Source organism: Megalops cyprinoides, chromosome 2 (assembly GCF_013368585.1).
Source record: "Megalops cyprinoides isolate fMegCyp1 chromosome 2, fMegCyp1.pri, whole genome shotgun sequence".
In the NCBI taxonomy this organism is placed as follows: Eukaryota; Metazoa; Chordata; class Actinopteri; order Elopiformes; family Megalopidae; genus Megalops; species Megalops cyprinoides.
In genome coordinates this window covers 64,469,192-64,490,286 of record NC_050584.1, presented here as the reverse complement: position 1 = coordinate 64,490,286, position 21,095 = coordinate 64,469,192, and the positions used below count along the sequence as shown (strand labels likewise).

At 41.1% G+C, this 21,095-nt stretch overlaps 1 protein-coding gene across 1 annotated transcript in view; it reads right to left on the bottom strand.

The window, feature by feature from the left end:
- Positions 1-21,095, bottom strand: part of LOC118772160 — a 45,684-nt gene that overhangs the window by 9,159 nt on the left and 15,430 nt on the right. Inside the window, exons 7-8 of the mRNA XM_036520453.1 lie at positions 7,701-7,924; positions 1,955-2,662 (exon numbers count right to left, since the gene is read on the bottom strand). Of these exons, the coding sequence (XP_036376346.1) occupies positions 1,955-2,662; positions 7,701-7,924 (932 nt within the window). The remainder of the gene's footprint in view (positions 1-1,954; positions 2,663-7,700; positions 7,925-21,095) is intronic.

Genomic DNA, 21,095 nt, shown 5'->3' with positions numbered 1-21,095 from the left:
TGTGCATTTATGTGAAGTGTCCACACGTGTCCAGGTCCTGAACTCTGTTTCCTTTCTTTAAAAATTAATGGTTTAACGCACTTTGTGTTTCTACCAGCTGGCTTGTACCTTGTCTGGCCGACTATTGTTACTTGGTCATGCAGCACTACAGCACTGTGTATTATTCTTTGCCTCACTTGTAAGCCACTTTGGATAAAAGCATCTGCCAAATGAATAAAAGTAAATCTAACTGTAAAGCTCCCGAGACTGCAGCACAGGAAAGCATCCTCCTTGGACTCCAGGCTTTTCCCCTTTTACCACACAAACCGCTCCTTTTCTACCAGCACCTCTGCAGCTTCCGAGTACCTACAAGCTCCTCCCACCCCAAGGCTTCTCCGAACGGTCCTTTTCAAGTCCTGTTCAATCCACAATGGTTGCAATAGTTTGCCCATTAATAAAGCTTGTCTATAACTATCATTTGACAAAGTATTTGGCAAAATAGCATCAACACATCTTAAAATCCCCTCTTGTTCAGTTCAAGTCAACCCACAGAATCTATACTTCCCATTGAAACAGACTAGAAAAATGGATCTCAAAAATGTCTCTGACTCAGACTGGAGGATCATAACATCATGATTCTCCGAGAATTTAGCCCTGTCTGGAACCCTGGCTTCACGTCTACTTATGCAAAGCTTGGTCTGCAGGGGAGTTAACACAGGACCTCATGATGTCCAAAGGATTTTGCCCACATTCAGACTCCTTATACCCAAGTAATCACACCTTCTGATGGATACATCTCATCACTTTTTCCCCTAGTACAAGGTTTGTACATGCATAGTGAACTGAGGTGACCACTAAATAATAGGACGCAAGAATGGTTTATCTAGACAGTGGAGTTAAAATATTTGTTTTATTGTTGTTAAGTTGGAGGATCTAAAAATTTGTGTATGTTGTCAAGGGTTTATTTTTTTGGTTTATACAATTACAGTTTAATTCTGTTGACAAACTTAACTGCTAGCTTTGCTAAATAGTACTTAGCTAGCTCACTATTTTGACTAGCATGCTAACAAGAGTTAGCTAATTGCCAACATTTCCCACATGGTTGCAATGGAGAACATTGTGGACCAGATTTTACACAAATCATTTCAATCCTTTAGTTACAAAGACATATGAACATATCAGTGTAGAACTCAAAACCTGATAATGATTTGGTTCAAAACTTCATGTTTTCACTTATTCTGATATGAGAAGGTAGAGTGGCTTACTGGTAGTATGGTGGCTAAGACAATGTACCGCTGGCCCAGAATATACCACAACAACTCAGAATACTCTTGCTTCAGTTTTGTCTATGGTATTCCAGGATATTAAAATCAAAGTGGACATGGCTCCTTTTTTGCATGGCAGATATCTGAAATTAATGACATTGCCTGTCACACCCAGGTCACCGTCATCCTACATTATGCAGATATTATGGGAATAATTCAAAAGCATTCTTTTTTATTGGACATTTGCTTTTTTCCTGATATTTAGTCAGTGCTTACCTTTCTGGATTCTTTGACCTATTTGTTATTATTGGCAGCAGGAAGTAGGCAGTGAGAGGACAGTTTTCAGTTCAGCAGAGACACAATTCTTATACGAACATGAGACAAGGGACATGATTGACATCAGTTTGCAGATGTAATTCTGATAGTCATACCATTCCTCCAGGTATGCAATACAGCAGGCTCTCTCTACCTCCTCTCATCTATATTTTTGCATGTATATTATCAAATTTGTCTATAATAACCTATGGGAATAGAATGTTTGCCTAGTCACCATCTCTAATATTTTGTAAGAGGAAAACAGTATACCCATGTCAGACCTACCCTAACCACATAGTATAGAACACATAGTATTCAGATATAAATGATGATTCACAAGTGAAAAAAATAATGAAAAGAATAAAAGAATAGAATAAAATGGTACATGAACTCACTTTTGAAAAGTGCTTTGAGAGTCTTCCTCTGTTTCTGCACCTTCATCAGCCTCTGTTTCACTCTTTCTTCCACTGCCCTCCTCTTCTCTTCCACCTCCTGTAAGAGCTTTCTGTCCATTTCATAGTGACAGCCACCATGTCCTGCCACCATCTCCTCTATCTTCTCCAGCAGCTCTGTGACCTGAGTACCATCAGCCCTGTTCTCAGTGTTGAGAACATGATACCTGTTCCCACATTTCTCTACAAGCCACTGGAGGGCCTTCCCTTCAGCCTCAATGTGCTGCTCAATGCTTGTGTCTCCCAGCCAGTCTCCCCTGGTGAACAGCACTATAGTGTGTCTCCACACTCTCTCACTGAGAAGCTCCAGGTGTTCCTCCATTGATCTTCTTTCAATCTCTCTGAAAGATGTGCTTAGACCAATAACCAGGAAAAAAGCGTAGGGTCCTGGGGGACACAGAGACACACTGCGCACAATCTCCTGCTTATCCAACTCTGCAGTGTCCTTCACAGACATGTACCACCAGCCTGGTGTGTCGATCACAGTGAGCTGCCTCCCAGCTACCTCACCCTGTCTCTTCACACACTGTGCAGTTCTTATTCCAGACTGAAACTCCTCTCTGCCCAGGATGGTGTTTCCTGCTGAACTCTTCCCACTCTTTCTCCACCCCAGCAACACAATCTTCAGCTCTGAGAGACGGTGTTCCTCTCCTGGTAAAGAGAAAGAACACAATTTATTCCTCATCAGAAGTATTAACATAACTACAGAATGGTGTAGAATGGTAGTGAAGTCGCAGTTACTCTTATTTATTAGTCTCATTTGGAGTAAAAATAGATACTGGATTTGATTTATTTCTGTAATACTATTCCGTCACACTTCATAACATGCATATGCACATAATGTATGGAAATTTGCATAGTAAACTGAACAATATGATGTACAACTAATATGTGGATGTTTTAGGTTGGAGACAAATAAACTTTAAAATGTTTATCTTTGTCCCTTTCCTTTATTAATTCCTTTTTGTATCTTGGAAACTTGACTGACGATAAGGTGCCAGTTCTTCTAAGTCTGTGTCTTGGGAGAATCAAATGTACAACATCTACCTGAAACCTGAAAACTCAAAAGTCGAGTCAAAAAAGAGTCCAACTGCTTATCACAAAGTTTTTGTCATGTCCAGTATTTGGCAAAACGAGCACTGTTATTCAAAAGAAGTCGCTATAAGGTGATTTTGAGAATAAATATTTTGAGAACAAAATAACCTGCTCCTTGCTATATGGGGTTGTTCATCCCTCTGTAACAGAAAGAGTCCAGACTGCTCTCACACTCAGGGCTCTGATCAATGTCTCTCAACAGAGGCCGATCTAAACACAGTGAGTGTTTAAAGTGAACGGCAGGGCCTCCATGGACTACATGTTAGTGTAGATTTCTTTTCTTATTCATCTTATTCATCCATCAAAGCAGTCACTACTTTGTTGTTGGGAATTTTCATGCACACTATCCAACCAAAAGTCATGGGACTCTGCATCTGTTTGCGGGTAAACCAGTGTGAATAAAGGTGTGACTACATGTGGTTTCACAAGAATAACATCAGAACATTGCAGCGGCCAGCTCATAACCCCAAACTCAATCAGACTGAACATCTTTGGGTTGAACTGGAATACTCAGGGAAAGGCCAATATAACCTTCTTCAGTAGAGGAGCTTATAAATACTTTAAATAAAGAGTGGAAGGAGGTTGTTTTAGATTAGAGATGTGCCTTCTCATCTGCCTGATCATACTGTATTAACTAAGTTAATTCAATGATGCATACCATAGCACTAAAGAATTTTCAAGGTATATACAACCGTTTAGATGCAGATTTGACTTGCTGGTCTGCTCTTCCAATATCCTTGTAAGCCTGGATTTCAGTAATTAAGATGTATGTACTACCCTGTGTTAATTTCTTCTCCTCCATTGACAATTGGGACAAACTACAGGCTATGGTTTCCAAATTTGTATGGAGAGGAAAACATCCTTGCGTCAAATTCTCAACCATCCAGCATAGTAAGCAAGCCAGTGGCCTTTCATTGCCAGATTTTAAGCTTTATCACTGGGCATTTGTCTTGCGTCCTCTTACAGTATGGTTTCATCCTCGTGCTGCCTTCTCCTGGCGACCAATTGAAGAACATCTAAATTGTAGTTTAAAAAGACCCAAACTACGCTTGGGCTTTCTGTATGGTACTCGGTAGGAAAATACTCCCATACTGAACATAAATGGCATACTCACTCTCCAATATTCCATAATTATTCATTTCTCACTGATAATAATGTCAGGACTGCGGCTTCTTAGCCGGGTTTGTTTTTGTTTTCCCTGTCCATGTGCTCTTGCCTGTTTTTCTCTACGATCTCTATGTCTTGGATTTTGAATTTTGGTTTTTGATTTGAATGTTCGCTGTGTTTTTCTGGTTCTGGACTTTGCGTGTTTTGACCCTGTTTTTGGATTGGATTTAATAAACCCTACGAGTTCCAGTCTTCCCTGTCTGCGCTTGAGTCCCTGCCCGAGTTCTGACAAATAAACCCTTTTCACTTCCAGACTGGAGTAAGAGAGGTATCCACACATTACCAGATGTGTATGGGGACAGTAGCCTTCGAGCCTTCAGAGACTTACGTGCTGAATACAATTTACCAGGGTCATCTTATTTCTTTAAATTATGCCTAAGATCTGTCATGTGTGCGTATGGAGTTCCTGGGGCTCAGCTATCCCTTCCCACCCATTGCCCATAATGTTAAATACAGCAGGTCACACAGGGGGCATGGTGTCTCCTTTGTATTTATTCTTTTTGGAGGCTTCTTATAGATGTTGGATGTATGGTGTAGAGACTTATCCGCTGCAGGAAATGAGGAAAGTAATGTTTGCCTGGACACAGTGTGGATCAATCTTAGGTACACTTCAAAAATTCGGATCTCCAGTTAATTCAGTATGAATTTGTTCATAAGATGTACCCCAAGAAAACGCCATTTAATGAAGCTTGCTCCATCCCCTACTTGTGACCCGTGCTCCCTGGGCTCTATAGGCACCTTCAAACTCATGTTCTGGGATTGTCCTGATGTGAAGAGGTTTTGGAAGCATGTTTCATCCACATTAAGTGGCATTGTTGGCACTTGCATTCAACACTGCCCCAGACTCTTAATGTTTAATGATGATTCCTCCCTTAATCTCTCAGTACAACAGAAACAATTGCTGTTTTCTAGACTCATTGCTGCAAAAAATGCTTGCTGTGCACTGGCACCCCCGCATTTTCTTGCCTGGACACACTGGATGTACTCATTTCTTGTACATTGTACATATGGGACTGTCAGTGGCTAGAATACATGGGGCTATTCCAAAGACTCATGCAGTGGTGTTGTTACTGTCTATCATGTATTTTGTCAAAATCAATAAAAAATTTGGTAGAAAAAAGTTAATTGAATGAAATAAAAACCCAGTTTGCCTTTTAAAGCCATTGCTAAATTAATTAATATACACTTGGTACCAGTATTTTAACTGTCCCCTGAATGACAACAGGTATGATTTTATAACCTTTTATAACAGAAAAAAGAACAAATAAAAGGCAGTAAATTAAGTTACTCTCTTGCTTCTAACTGTATATCTGTTACCTCCCATAAAGCAGCTCAGAATCTAGAGTCTTTCTCTCCTATTGAGCCAAAAAAACTCAAGATTGATGACATCATCTAAACAATCAACTAATTCATTCAACCCAATATCAACCAATCTTTCTTCCTGCACATTTTGGTGAAAATCATAGCATAACAGTTTTTGGCATTCCTCAATTTAAAACAATATTTTTGCCATCTTTCAATCAAGGTTTTCGACATCATTGTAGCACACTGCTAGTTGTCATTAAGGTTTGTAACAACCAATACTGAAATAACACTGTATGATATAACTTCTTATAATAAATTTTGCATTCATAATGTAGTAAAACCAGATAATGCAATAACTTGTAATAAACCTGTATGGGTAACATCATAATAAGTTATAAGGTGAGTACAATTTTTTTCTTGACTAATATGATAACTACAATGAATAATGTAGTAACTTAAAACGGTCACGGTCATTATGTCCTCTTGGTCACTTTAAGGGAACATACACAGACACACACAAGCCCACATACCTAAAAGCATTCACACACAGAAACACTTGCACAGATGCATGCAGGTACACGCACACTACAACCACTACAACTCGAGGAACATTTTTGTAACAATAAGAGAGGAATGAAGGCCTGGATTGTGCTTGGACAAACAGATTACAGGCTACAGCAGCTTGGCATTCTGTCTCATCTCAATTGCGTTAAGAACACTTTTAGATTTGGAAGTGGACAAGTTGATTGCTATCGGGCTATAGGGTTTGTTTTTATTTCAATTCTATTTCATTCTCAAGAGTCTAACTTCTACATGTGGCCTTAGGCTCCAAGTCAATGGAATGCAATATTTAGACAATTGCCCGACTACACCACCCAAGGACTTGCACCTTAGGAATAACAGGCTTAAAAAGGTTACCCAGTATACGGGCATGACTTGTAATAAATGGCAGAGAAGCGTATTCGCGTTGGATGGGCAATTTGGTTGATAAATATTGAAGTAAAAGCCTAAAACAAAGCATTAAAGACATTCACTTTCTGTAAATAAACAACCATTAAAAGCTCCAATAAAACAGGGCTAAAACAAGCAGAACAGGATAAGACAGGGTACTGGCTGTCAAGGAGAGACAATCCTACAAATGGAGTGCGCCAACCATATGGAGCGGTTAACTGAAATGGGGGGGGGGGGGGGGGGTGTGTATGCGTGTGTGTGAGCGTGTGTGTGAGCGTGTGTGTGTGTGTGCGTGTGTGTGTGTGTGTGTGTGTGTGTGTGTGTGTGTGTGTGTGTGTGTGTGCATGCGTGTGTGTGTGTGTGTGTGTGTGTCTGTTCTGTCTCCCCTTCATTTCACCCATCTTACTCCCTCTCTCTCTTTCTCTCTTCTTCATGCACCTGCAGACCAGCGCCCAGCTACCCAGAGGTACCATTGTGCAGCATTAACCTGCATCACAGTACCACCCTGCACCACTGGATAGGGAGAAGGGTCATGCACTGGAATAGACTGGAAAACCCTCAATATCCACACCCTGGCTACTGCTGTAATGGAAGCCCTCACAGCCTGCCAGAGCCCAACTAACTAACTGATGGATATTTTTATGCACTTGTCTTAAAAGATTCTTTTTCATTGTTTGTTTTATTTTGCATAAATCTCTTGACTGCCTTTTCCTGAGGTCAGGACATAGTTTTATAGTTCTTCCCTTAGTGGCTCAGGCTTTTCCATATTTTGATTTCCTCTTGCAAACACACTATGTCCAACTATTCGTGATAGTACAATATATATACAAATATACTATATATATACAAATATATACAAATCTGCTATAACAAATGCAATTTGATGTATTTGATTGAATGAATAAGTGTCTGTGCTGTATCTGTAAAACATAGACACAAGGTTGATGCTCCTGGGACCAAAGTCTCTGTACTTCAGTGTACAAAACAATGGAAATTAAGCAAAAAGGGACAGATATATGTCTATGTGCAACTACACACAAATTGTTATGTTGTCAATAACTCTTCAAGGATGAACACTAAACATACCATAAAGTAGTAATATGCAATACGAATACATGATTGAAGTTACATGAAGTGAAATGCAAATTTAGAATACAAAAAATGAACCCACCTTTATAAAGCTCTCTGAGAGTCTTCCGCTGTTTCTGCACCTTCATCAGCCTCTGTTTCGCTCTTTCTTCCACTGCCCTCCTCTTCTCTTCCACCTCCTGTAAGAGCATTCTGTCCATTTCATAGTGACAGCCACCATGTCCTGCCACCATCTCTTCTATCTTCTCCAGTAGCTCAGCGACCTGAGTGCCATCACCCCTCTTCTCATTGTTGAGAACATGATACCTGTTCCCACATTTCTCTACAAGCCACTGGAGGGCCTTCCCTTCAGCCTCAATGTGCTGCTCAATGGTTGTGTCTCCCAGCCAGTCTCCCCAGGTGAACAGCACTATAGTGTGTCTCCAGACTCTCTTACTGAGAAGCTCCATGTGTTCCTCCACTGATCTCCTGTGAGTTCCTGTGAATAATTTGCTTACATCTATGACCAGGAAGAGAGCGTAGGGTCCTGGGGGACACAGAGACACACTGCGCACAATCTCCTGTTTATCCAACTCTGAAGAGAACCTCAAGATACTATCCTTCCACCAGCCTGGTGTCTCGATCACAGTGAGCTGCCTCCCAGCTACTTCACCCTGTCTCTTCACACACTGTGCAGTTCTTATTCCAGACTGAAACTCCTCTCTGCCCAGGATGGTGTTTCCTGCTGAACTCTTCCCAGTTCGTTGCCCCCCCAGCAGCACAATCCTCAGGTCTGAGAGACAGTGTTTCTCTCCTATTAGAGAAAAATAGACATAATTTATTCATTATCGGGATGTTTGTTTACAATTGGCTGTGAAACTTTATACTCCAAAACTAAACTCTGACAGGAGCTCAATGAAGGATCAACACATCGGATTTTGCACTGGTGAGTATTACCACTGGTATTCCTAATGTTGAAGGAATTGCACTTGAGGTTTTAATGTTTTTTGTTCGAGTCAGGTCAGAAAGAAAACCATGGAAGGACTCACTGTGAATGGAGGTCACACCACTAACTGCCATCTCTGTGCTTCTTTGTTCTTCTCTTTGTCCACAGAGCCCTCTTCTTTCTCTGTGATCATAATAATTATAACATTAATCATCATTACTCAGACAAGTAATCAACATTATCATCATTTTTTTCATTTTGAAAATCAGCTCCTTGCTGTCTGTTAGATATGTACAGCCATTTTCCTCTCCTGTGTCAATACACAGAAATACAATGGATGTTTGAAGTGATCACACTTTGCAGGTGTAGTGGGAACAATGTATGATAACACTAAGGCAACATGTCTTATGCAGTGTTGTACTTTAGAGAGGGTGTGGAGGAAGACACACAGATAAGGCTCCAGGTCAATCAAGTTTTCATCTGATATTCAGTTTTGTATTAATAATTCATGTCTCCTCATGAGGCAAATTGATTGTTAAATGTTGAGTGAATGTGTTTTAAGTAAAGCGGTGGGGTGAAAACAGTCATAACCAGAATTTTCTTGTTATTATTTGAGAGAGCTGTTTACTTGCTGAGACTGTTGAACAGCATGACAGCAGATACTGTATCTTGTCTGGCACCTTGAGGAATAAAACCTGAGTGGACGTGCCAAGACAAGCCAAAGTGTGCTGCCACGGTATGCAAAATCAACAAAGAGACAAGTTGCAGAACAAACAAAACCACCTCTTATCAGCATGGAAGAACCTGCATAAAAGAAGGAGAGAGGAGGATTTCACTGCAGCTGTAATACTCACATCAGTAATGCCTGAAAAGAAATATTATTTATCGTATTTATCACAAACAATGTAAAGCAGACAATATTCAGATACATTATTTTTTAGGCAGTACTGCAGTGCAGCAGGGAGAGACTCCGAGTCCGCTGCAGACCTCTGTACGGGATGGAGGCAGTGGCACCCAGCAGGGTGCTAAAAAGACACTGAAACTTACCTCTTCAGGAAGAGCTTGCAGAACTCATGTGCAAGACTCTCAGAAGTTGTCTGAGCTCTAATTAAATTATTTCAGCTACTGTTGGTCAGTCACTCTGGCAGCACTGACACACATTGTCCCAAGCATTGGCATTGTGTCCTGTGCTTCACAGAGTGCCAGTATGACTGCCAGTTTGTGCCTTATTTTTTGGTGAAACAATTCAAGTCAAAGTGATAGCTGTAAGCACATGAAATCTTGCTTCATATTTATACAGGTTTAATTACATAAAGATAAGTTTAATTTTTAGAGGAGACTTGGCTTACTAATATACCTCCATACCTGCTTCAGCACTAATAGCAGCACCAGTCCGGTCTGTAGCCTGTTATTTACAGTGACAGCAAACCTCTCCCTTTCATACTGTGCAAGCAAATGGTCTGTGGTCTCTGCAATTCTGAGAAACCCTTAAGTGTGGCAGTTTCAATTACCTTTCAGGTGGTGGCTGCCTGGTGTCACCTTCCAGAATTTGCGTGTGATGCAAACTGAAACCACAGTCATACTGAGCATTACAGTAAGCAGGGATCAGCACTGAGCCTGAAAGCTGTTTGACTTACTCCTGTTATTCTGGTTCATGTCGTTAAACACTCTCTTCCTGAATATGCAAATAAATTCTTTCTCCCCGTTTGTCATGGGTTGATCTCACTCTCACAGATTAATGAGTATGTTTAATGATTCAGTGACGCAGACGTCATATGTATTTTTCTCTTCCCTCACTAACCACCGTCATCATTCACAGTGAGAATGAAAACACAAAATTGTAAGAAATGAAAACACAAAAAATGAGAATGTAGATCATTTTATTGCTTTGCAGTATATATGTATAGTACTGATGAGGAAAAAGCGGATTACTTTCATGAGGTCACATTTTACAGTCTGTCTGCCAGAGTGTATTTCTACTGCTGTTTGATTACAGTTTAGAGAAAGATACAGAGTTTCCACACCTACCTGGCTGAAACAGCACCTCTCTCCCTGGTCTCAGTCTTCCCAGAATCCAGCAGCTCTCTGTAGAAGCACTGCAGTCTGTAACACTCACAGACAATCCCACAGAATGGAGCCTCTTCAGGTAGATTCTGAGTGTCTTCGCTTGTAGCAGCATGTAGTTTTAGGGACTTTTGTTCTTTTCCAGTTAGACCAGTATTCTGTACTTACAGGTCTACTACAGAGAAGTAGGTGTGAGTATGACACACCCACACACACCAGGACTGAACCGCAAAGGCACAGTGTACAAATAAAAGAAACAGAAGGATCCCATGGCTCTACTCTGAATTAACAACTTAAGTGGCCTGTGTGGGAGATGTGTGGTTGAGGTGGACTTTTATAATGGAATAAAATCACTTGTTAAATTATCAGGTTGTCTTCACCAATAGCACTGGTTTAGATTACACTGCTAGCTCTTTGTTACCAGTACAGCCCCCACCAGGTTACGTTACATTCATTTAACAGACACTCTTACCCAGAGCAACTTCCAGCACAAGAGAACAAAGTGCATCCTCTCAGGTTAAATGCGCCTGAGAGTGTCAGACCAGGCTAAGAACACTCACAGACCAGTGAGTGTGAGCAAAACACCATTCAACAAAACTAGTCAAGCACTACCACAAGTTAACCGGTGCTAACCTGAAAATAGACAACCTAGAAAACTAAAGGAAGTGAAGTGCATACAATACATATCACACAGTCACTAAATCACAGTATCCATAACACATTGCCATTTTTAGTAGATTCTGTTTAGTAGATGCTCTTGCCCAAGTGTACAGCAGCTCTGCCCCAGTGCGGAATTGAATCAGCAACCTTTCAGTTATGAGCCCTGCACCTTAACACTACACTGCTACACTGCAATTCTACAAGGTAATCACACATTATTTTTCTGGCCTAGAATACATTTACTTGGATTATAAATTTTTTCTATATGTATGTATGTTTGCTCAGCAACCTTTGCACTCACAAAAGTGGAATAAAAACTAAACCACAGTGGTGATTGAGTGTCACAGAATAACTCGTCTGACAGGCTGCTGGCAGCTAAAATAAAAATAGACTCTTGTGAATCCTGCAGGACTGCGGGGTTTCACAACTCCAGTAAATGATTTAATGAAGTATAATTTCAAATTTTTAGATTCCTAGTAAGATGCTTTCAAACATACTTCATGTCTTCATTTTTATAAGCCATTGTACATGCATGTATGGCTTTTCCTCTTCCCAGAAACCAACTGCTACAGAAGAGTGGTGGTCAGTTCTGTCTGGTGATGAAAATCCAGCCCAGCACTGCAACCTCTTTAGAGAACCTTCTCTCAGCTGCAGTGAGAGCAGAGAGGTTAAGAATATGGAATTTGTGGTTCATTTTTAACTGCTTTGTGCAGTACATAAAAAGGCATTCATATAGAAATACTAAGTTGATTGTTAAATGTTGAGTGAATGTGTTTTAAGTAAAGCGGTGGGGTGAAAACAGTCATAACCAGAATTTTCTTGTTATTATTTGAGAGAGCTGTTTACTTGCTGAGACTGTTGAACAGCATGACAGCAGATACTGTATCTTGTCTGGCACCTTGAGGAATAAAACCTGAGTGGACGTGCCAAGACAAGCCAAAGTGTGCTGCCACGGTATGCAAAATCAACAAAGAGACAAGTTGCAGAACAAACAAAACCACCTCTTATCAGCATGGAAGAACCTGCATAAAAGAAGGAGAGAGGAGGATTTCACTGCAGCTGTAATACTCACATCAGTAATGCCTGAAAAGAAATATTATTTATCGTATTTATCACAAACAATGTAAAGCAGACAATATTCAGATACATTATTTTTTAGGCAGTACTGCAGTGCAGCAGGGAGAGACTCCGAGTCCGCTGCAGACCTCTGTACGGGATGGAGGCAGTGGCACCCAGCAGGGTGCTAAAAAGACACTGAAACTTACCTCTTCAGGAAGAGCTTGCTGAACTGATGTGCAAGACTCTCAGAAGTGATCTGAGCTCTAATTAAATTATTTCAGCTACTGTTGGTCAGTCACTCTGGCAGCACTGACACACATTGTCCCAAGCATTGGCATTGTGTCCTGTGCTTCACAGAGTGCCAGTATGACTGCCAGTTTGTGCCTTCTTTTTTGGTGAAACAATTCAAGTCAAAGCGATAGCTGTAAGCACATGAAATTTTGCTTCATATTTATACAGGTTTAATTACATAAAGATAAGTTTAATTTTTAGAGGAGACTTGGCTTCCCTTGCCTCTACCACTGCTCATGCATATTCATACTTTACAACATAACATAAAATAAATAACATCTCTTCCTCTCCCTTTAACTCTTCTTCCTCATCCTCCTTTTTCTTCATTGTAATCTCCTCTTCTGCATCTATCTTCATCACCTCCTCCTCCTCTGTCTTTACCTCCTCTTCATCCTCATCGTCTGATCATCCTCTTCCTCAGCTGCCTCCCTCTCCTCCTCTTCTACTGCCTTCATCTCTTCCTCTTCCTCACCGTCACCCTCTCACTCTGCACTTCACACATATGCTCCTGCGCTGTGACCACAGTGACACGGGAAGATCAGTGCAGCACAATGTATTAATTGATGCAAAGTTATGTTTTTTTGTCAGACTTTACTCGTATGTGTATTGCCTTATGTAAACTGATGTTATAATTTTTTATTGTTAAACTGTCTATATGATTTTCAACATTCCAACAAACAATCTAGCTAATCTATATGGCAAAACAATTTTCCCTGTTTATCACCTAAACCTGTTAATCAATTCAGCTCACCTGGCAGTGTGGTACTCACTCTGACGATTAGGCGGTAGTAAATACTGAAGCAATATGACTGAGCAGCTCCTCAAGAGCTGTTAGTGTGATTTGAATGTTTTAATGTCAAGGTTTATTATGGAATTCTTCAGGTATACACACACACACACACACACACACACACAAACAAACAAAAATACACACAAAGACACATAAAGACACACACACACACACACACACACATATACACACACACACACACACACACACACACACACACACACACACACACACACCTCTGTAACTATCCAGTATGAATGTATGAATGGATAACATGTCAAAACTGTACATCTCTCTGGATAAGACTATCACATATTCCCCTCTGTCAATCTCACAACAAAGTTTCTACTGTCTGTGTTCAATGCCATGCTGTCCTCTGTAGCTGCTTACTGAATATTCCAGTGTGTCAGTTGACATCAGAACAGGTTCATTTGCATAAGTCTTTAATGCTATAATATGCTCATGGTCAAAGGTTTTATAACAGACTTTAGTTTATTTGGCAATAAAGTATTTGATTTTATGGCTTAGCTTCTTGTTGCTCCTGACTGTAGTAGTTCGCATTGTTAACACTCCGTAGGGCCACATATGGTCTATACTTTATGTGTTATAAATCTAAAGTGGTCAGACTGGTAAGTACCTGTGTACAGGTGATCACAATCTGTAGAAAATGATATGACTCATTGAAGACATAATTACATGGAGGTGGGACAAAAACAGTTACCAAGACAATGCTAAGATTATAAAACATATGAAATTAAAATGTTGTAAAAAACATGTTTTTGGTTTCATTAAAATACCAGATGCAACTTATTAAGTAAACTGAATTCTGGAGACTTTTACGATAATATATTTTGGGGCAACGTTGCCAAAACTCTGAAGTAGCCATTAAAAGGACCCGTGGCACTTATACATGTGTGGTTTTTAAGATGTACTCTTGATTGATCTCTATTTCAAATGCTGCACCACTCAAGAATGAAGCTGGAAAGCGAGAAACTGATGAGGAAAAACAAATGATGAGTGAAGAAACCATGAGAAAAAGCAGAAAGAAATGAAACTCCTCTGTTTCAAACACCAGAGCTGCAGTGAGAGTCACTGAACACTGATGGAGACTAGGCATGTGATGATTTATATGTAGCTCATTCAGTGCTGTGTATCTGACACTCATCTGTGACTCTGCTGCTATATTCATCTATGCCATCACACTACAGCAGCCTTGCAAAAACACGCTTCCACATGCCAGTTCAGGGAGAAGTACTGAGGTAAACAGAAAAATACTGGAGCTTCTTGGGAGGGAGGAAAAACTAAATATTTCCACCTGATTTGGGAATATCCCTCATCTTCTCTGCAGGTTATGATTTAGTAAGTGAGTGTATTGACTACCTCTGTTTTATAGGAACAGGTTAAGACCTGTATGGAGCTGTGGGACAACATAGTCTCCTCTTCTGAGTGTGTGAAACACATTAAACCAGTTTGGGCTTCTCCCTGAGCTACACACCCTCAGTGGCTCCCAGCCAGACCCCTGACCTGCCTCCTATATCCCTCTTTGTCTGCTCCTCCCTTCTTGGCCTTTGTCCCATCTTCCTCATTGACTCTTAGCTTGTTAACTCTTCTTCTACCTTTAACTCATCTTCCTCATCCTCCTCTGTCACCATTGTAATTCTTCATTCCTTCTCCACCCCTCTTCTTCCTCTTTCTTCACCTCCTCTTCCTCAGCAGCCTCCCTCTCTTCTTCTACTGCCTTCATCCCTTCCTCTTCCTCACCATTACCCTCTCACTCTGCACTTCACACATATGCTCCTGCGCTGTGACCACAGTGACATGGGGAAACCAGTACAGGAACATTTATTCATGAATGGAAAGCAGCATTCAGTTTATTTTATTTATTTATTATTATTTATTTTATTTTATTTTATTTATTTTATTTATTTTATTTATTTTATTTATTTTATTTATTTTATTTATTTTATTTATTTATTATTATTTATAAAACTATTCAGATTTTATTCATACATGTATGATGGAGTTATGTAAACCTATGGAATAATGTATGTTTGTTAAAAAGACCAAGATGGTCTGGACTGGATTTTCAACATCCTGATGAACCATTTAGCTAATTTAAACAGCAAAATGATCCTCCCCACTGGTCAGTTTGACTTCTCCACCAGTGCAGCAAAACTGGTAGTGTGTGCTATGTAGCTGACCAATAGGAGTGAGAAGCAGATACACAACCTTACACTTGATTTGAGTTTTTTTGTAATTCTTCAGCAACAAAAAAGCACTGAAAATAGAAACAAGAGACCCAAAACAAAAAAAAGACAATAATCTTGTTTCTCTGAAAGGTTCTTAATCAGTACACACATCAGTGGCGCTTAAAAGTCAAACTGGCAGTAAAGCAAAGCTGAACTGCCACCGAGACAAACAGCAGAACAAAGTCAATACTGACAGGCACCTGCAGAGAGGCGGAGGACTGTGACTGTAACTAATACACACATCAGTAACACATACAAAAAAAGCCACTGATTTATCAAAACAGTGGAAAGCCTACAATATTGAGATACATTGTTTTTGAGGAGATAGAGTCCCTCCATGTTCAGGCAGTACTGCAGCGCAGCAGGGAGAGACTCTGAGACACTGAGTCCACTGCAGACCTCTGTACAGGATGGAGGCAGTGGCACCTGGCAGGGTTACTAATCCTCCTGCTAAAAAGACACTGAAACTTACCTCTTCAGGAAGAGCTTGCTGAACTGATGTGCAAGACTCTCAGAAGTGTGCTGAGCTCTAATTAAATTATTTCAGCTACTGTTGGTCAGTCACTCTGGCAGCACTGACACACATTGTCCCAAGCATTGGCATTGTGTCCTGTGCTTCACCGAGTGCCAGTATGACTGCCAGTTTGTGCCTTTTTTTTTTGGTGAAACATTTCAAGTCAAAGTGATAGCTGTAAGCACATGAAATTTTGCTTCATATTTATACAGGTTTAATTACATAAAGATAAAAGGTGGAACATTTTAAAAAATATATTTTTTGATTAACTTTTAGAGGAGACTTGACTTCCCTTGCCTCTACCACTGCTCATGCATATTCATACCTAACATAAAATTAATAACATATCCTCTCCAATTTATTGGAAGAACAAAAATGGCACAGACCGGAACCCAGAATTATAGGGTTAATCTGTACAGGCTGTAAAGCCTATTCAGAAATGCTCTCTGTAGTAACTGATTCCATGTTCGCACAGGAAATTATTTATTTTGTAACCGAATGCTCACGCGAACAAATGACAGCCTACAGCCATTTATTTCCTTACCCAAGTTCTTCACTCTACACACTAACAAAAAACTCACCAACCCGAACTACTGGCGCCATCTAGTGGATACGCAACCTTGCAAATAAACCCACTTTACTACATCTCCCCCCTCTTAAGCATAAATATATTCTTAAGTCTTAAAGCATTATGCTGACGTAACCATAGATAATTGTACCTTTTTTTTTTTAGTCCATCTCAAAGTCTCAAATGCGGGTGGACTTCTCAAGCGTGATGAGTGTCTTCCCACCACATGAGGTCTCTCCTTCTCCTCCCCAGAAGTCGCTTGGTTCTCCCCTCCATGTGGCACTGGCTCTGACATTAAGTTCTGCTCTGGAGAAACTGGCCCTGTTGGAGGTGCTGACGGAGCTGTGACTGGACTAGGTGAGGCACAGCCCCCCACGTCTACGTCAGGGATCTCTTTAGGTGACTCTGTCCGTGAATGGATTTGGACTGACTATTCTGCCATCTGCCAGCATCACCTTGTAGGAGACAGGTCCAGTCACTGCCATTTTTTTTCTAGGCACCCACCTCGGCCCAGGACCAAAGTTCCTGGTGAGGACAGGATCATCTTCTGCAAAACTGCGTTCCTTTGCCTACCGGTCATGGTTTCCTTTCAGTCTCCTGTTTTTCTTGTACTCTCTGTTTCAGGTCAGGATGTACCAAATCCAGAGTGCAGCGAAGTTTACGACCCACCCAGTAGTGGTCTGAGCAGTTGTTCTGTAGCTGAATAAAACCCTTGCCACTTTTGTGTTTAATGATCCGTCTGGACACTTTCTCATCATCTCTTTAAAAATTTGCACAGCCCGCTCAGCCAAGCCATTGCTAGAGGCATGGTAGGGTGCTGAGGTCACATGCCGTATTCCATTTTTTCTTAGGAACTCCTCAAACTCCCTGCTCATGAAACAAGTGCCATTATCTGAGACTAAAATTTTGGGTAACCCATGGTTACTGAAACTAATGCTTAGGCACTCAGTTGTGGTGGTTGAGGTGGCAGAATTTACAGGATATACATCCATCCACTTTGAGTGTGCATCAATTAGAATGAAAAACATTTTTCCCATGAAGGGCCCCGCGTAATCTACATGCAGCCTTTGCCAGGGTCAGTCTGGCCAGTCCCAGGGATGCAGTGGGGCTGCTGGCGGATTATGCCTCTGCTCCTGGCATGTGCTGCAGACTTTGACCATGTTCTCCACATCATGATCCAGCTTTGGTCACCATACATAACTCCGCGCTAACGCCTTCATACGGGACACCCCAGGATGGCACTGGTGTAGCTGTTTCAAAACATCTCTCCAGCCTGGTTTAGGTACAATGACTCGTGCTCCCCAAACCGTTCTGCACACTCAATTCATGCTTCCTTACATTGTATGGCTTAAACTCATTTCCCTCTAATTCGTGAGACCACCCTTTCTGTACCATGTCTCTCACTCTAGCCAGCACTGAATCTCTGTTTGTCCATGATCGCACCTGGTCTGCTGACACTAGTGTTACGTCTGAGTTCTCCAGCATGAGTACTCTCTCTTCTGGCGCCTCTGTTTTTGGTCCTTCTGGTAACGGCAGTCGGCTGAGAGCGTCGGCATTCTCATGATGCTTCCCTGGTCTGTAAATGATCTCATATTCATATGCCCCTAAGGTCACTGCCCACCTCTGGATTCGCGGAGAGGCCATCTGTGGCACTGCCTTCAATTCATTGAATTGTGACAGCAGAGGTTTGTGATCAGTGACAACTGTAAATTTATGGCCATAAATGTATTTGTGGAACCTCTGAACTCCGAAAATTACTGCTAGGCCCTCTCTGTCCAATTGGGAGTAATTTCTTTCTGCTCTGCTTAGAGTGCGGGACAGGAACCCTATTGGTCTCTCTGCTCCGTTTGGCATTTTGTGAGATAGAACCGCTCCTACACCATATGGAGAGGCATCACATGACAGTATGATCTCTTTTCCAGGGTCATAATGGACTAAGACCTCTGCAGACTGCAACAGCTCGGCCTCCACTTTTGCTCTCATTGCATATGGGACTGGTCTTGGTTTAAAAAATCTGGGTGCTGTTTCTTTATCCACATAAATCTTTGCTGGTGGTCCCCTCAGCTTACCTAGTTCTTCTTTAAAGACCTCCTCCTTTTGCATCAGTACCTCTTGTAATGTTTTCCGGTGCCCGGTACTACCACTAGCGGTAAGCCTTTCACCGTTTTCTTGTGCTTCACAGCAACGGTCACAGTTCCCAGTATGTCCACTTTCTGTCCGGTATGTTTTCAGTTTTATGGGGCACTTTTTTAATTCTGGCCTAATCTCACTAGTCCACAGCTTTTTAAAGTCTGAATCATTCATTACTGCCACCCCGCAGCCTGTGTCCACTTCAAATTTTGTTTTTGTTTCATTCACTGTCAATGTCATAGTGAGAGGTGCTGCTTTTGGAATCACAGTGTCCTCTATGCTATGCATCACAAACATGACCTCTTCCTCCTCTGATTCATGTTCCTCTCTCCCACTAACATGATGTGTTCTCTGGGTTTGCCCCCATTTCCTAGTCTTTAGTTTTTCTTCACCTCTTCCCTGTGATGTCCCCAGTGAGACTCTAGATCTGCACATTTTCTGAATATGCCCCGCACTTATGGCATTTTTCCGCAATGAACCGACACTCATTTGAGATGTGTTGTTCACTACCGCACCTGTAGCATGCTCTGTGGCGCTCACCACTCGTCTCTGATCGTGCAGCAGCCAGCTTGTGCACCTCCTGGTTACTTGCAGACAGAGAGGCCTCCGAAAAATGAGTTTGTAATTCCTGCACATTCTTTGTTTGCTGCTTCCGTTGCCTGCGCTATTTTTAGGGCCTTGTCAAAAATCAGCTCGGGTTCTGATAATAATCGGCGTTGTATCCGGTCATCTCCAATCCCACATACCCGTCTATCCCTCAGCATTTCCGTCAGTTTGTCTCCATAATTGCAGTCGTGCGCCAATTTTCTCAACGTGGCAACGTAGTCCAACACAGTCTCCCCTGGTTTCCTGGTCCTGGAGTTGAATTTGAAACGCTGAACAGTTTCACTGGGTTTTGGATTGAAGTGTTCGTTCAAGAGTTTAACAAGTTCGTCATAGGTTTTTGCGCCAGGTTTGGCAGGGCTAAGTAGATTTCGGATCAAGCTGTACATCTGACTTCCCACTGAACTTAACAAAATGGCCCTCTTTCTCTCTGCTTCCTTTATGCTGTTTGCATAAAAAAAATGCTGTAGAACTTCACAATATTCTTCCCAGGTCTGTTCCTGACAAATGAATGGCACCGTGCTTCCTACCAAACTCGCCATGCTGCTCCCTGCAGTACTTCTCATTGTTCACAAGTTCCATCTCTCAACGAAAACTTCAGGAGATCACTTTTCTTACTCCGCTTTAATCCCCGTCGCCATATGTAGTAACTGGTTCCATGTTCATGTTTACTACACTCTCCTTTACCATTAAGTAAAAAAAGCAAGCTTGGGTAATTCATTTAGTTATGTTTATGCTATGTATCAAAGTGCATAGTTTCCAAACCACATCTTATCTAGCTGATTCTGGTACTATGGTATGCTGTTGGTCATCAGAACAACTATGTTGGTGTTCACAGAATTACTGAATATTTACCATGTTTCAACATTTGAGGTCACCTATGAACAGTCCTCAGATTTGGACAACAACAAATACAGTAAGCAACACAGAATAATAGTAACAAGCATAACAATTTATTCAAGAAATTTGCCACTCCTTGTTCAAAGCAAAGCGATGCGGGACAATGTGCTTTAAAGTTGGGAGTTTAGGCTTGGGTAAAGGCTTAAACCAACCAGTAAACCTCAGTCTCATGTGATGTACAATTACACAATGCGCCCAAATCAATTTGACAAGGTAAATCAATTTGACTAGTTCACTTCACAACTCCTCTTATAGCAATGAAAAATAAAATAAAATTATGGGCATGCATATCTTTTCCTAAGGACAGGTAATATTAGTTTCGGTCCATCACAGAGAGAGGGGCGTGGCTAATTAATCTTGGGAACCATATAACTACACCCTTTACTTGCATACTGGTAACTGGCATTACCTTATATTTTCTAATGATCAAAATGTGTGAAAACGTAGTAAATAGTCACAGATGTAGAATGCCGCTACTATCAACTGAATGAATTAGTTTGGGTTGCTTAACAGCCATTGTCTTCCATTAATTAATCTTCTCACTCAAAAATTGTACTGACGGTACCTATTGCAGGTACCTATTGACACGCATGTGTCCACTGTTGTTCCACAGTTACAGGATACAGTCCAGTGTTGATAGACTTCAATGTTAGTTAGTAGCCACACTATACTTTTTATGGTTGTGTTTCAATTTACAAGCCATAGCTCCATTTTTATTAGAAAA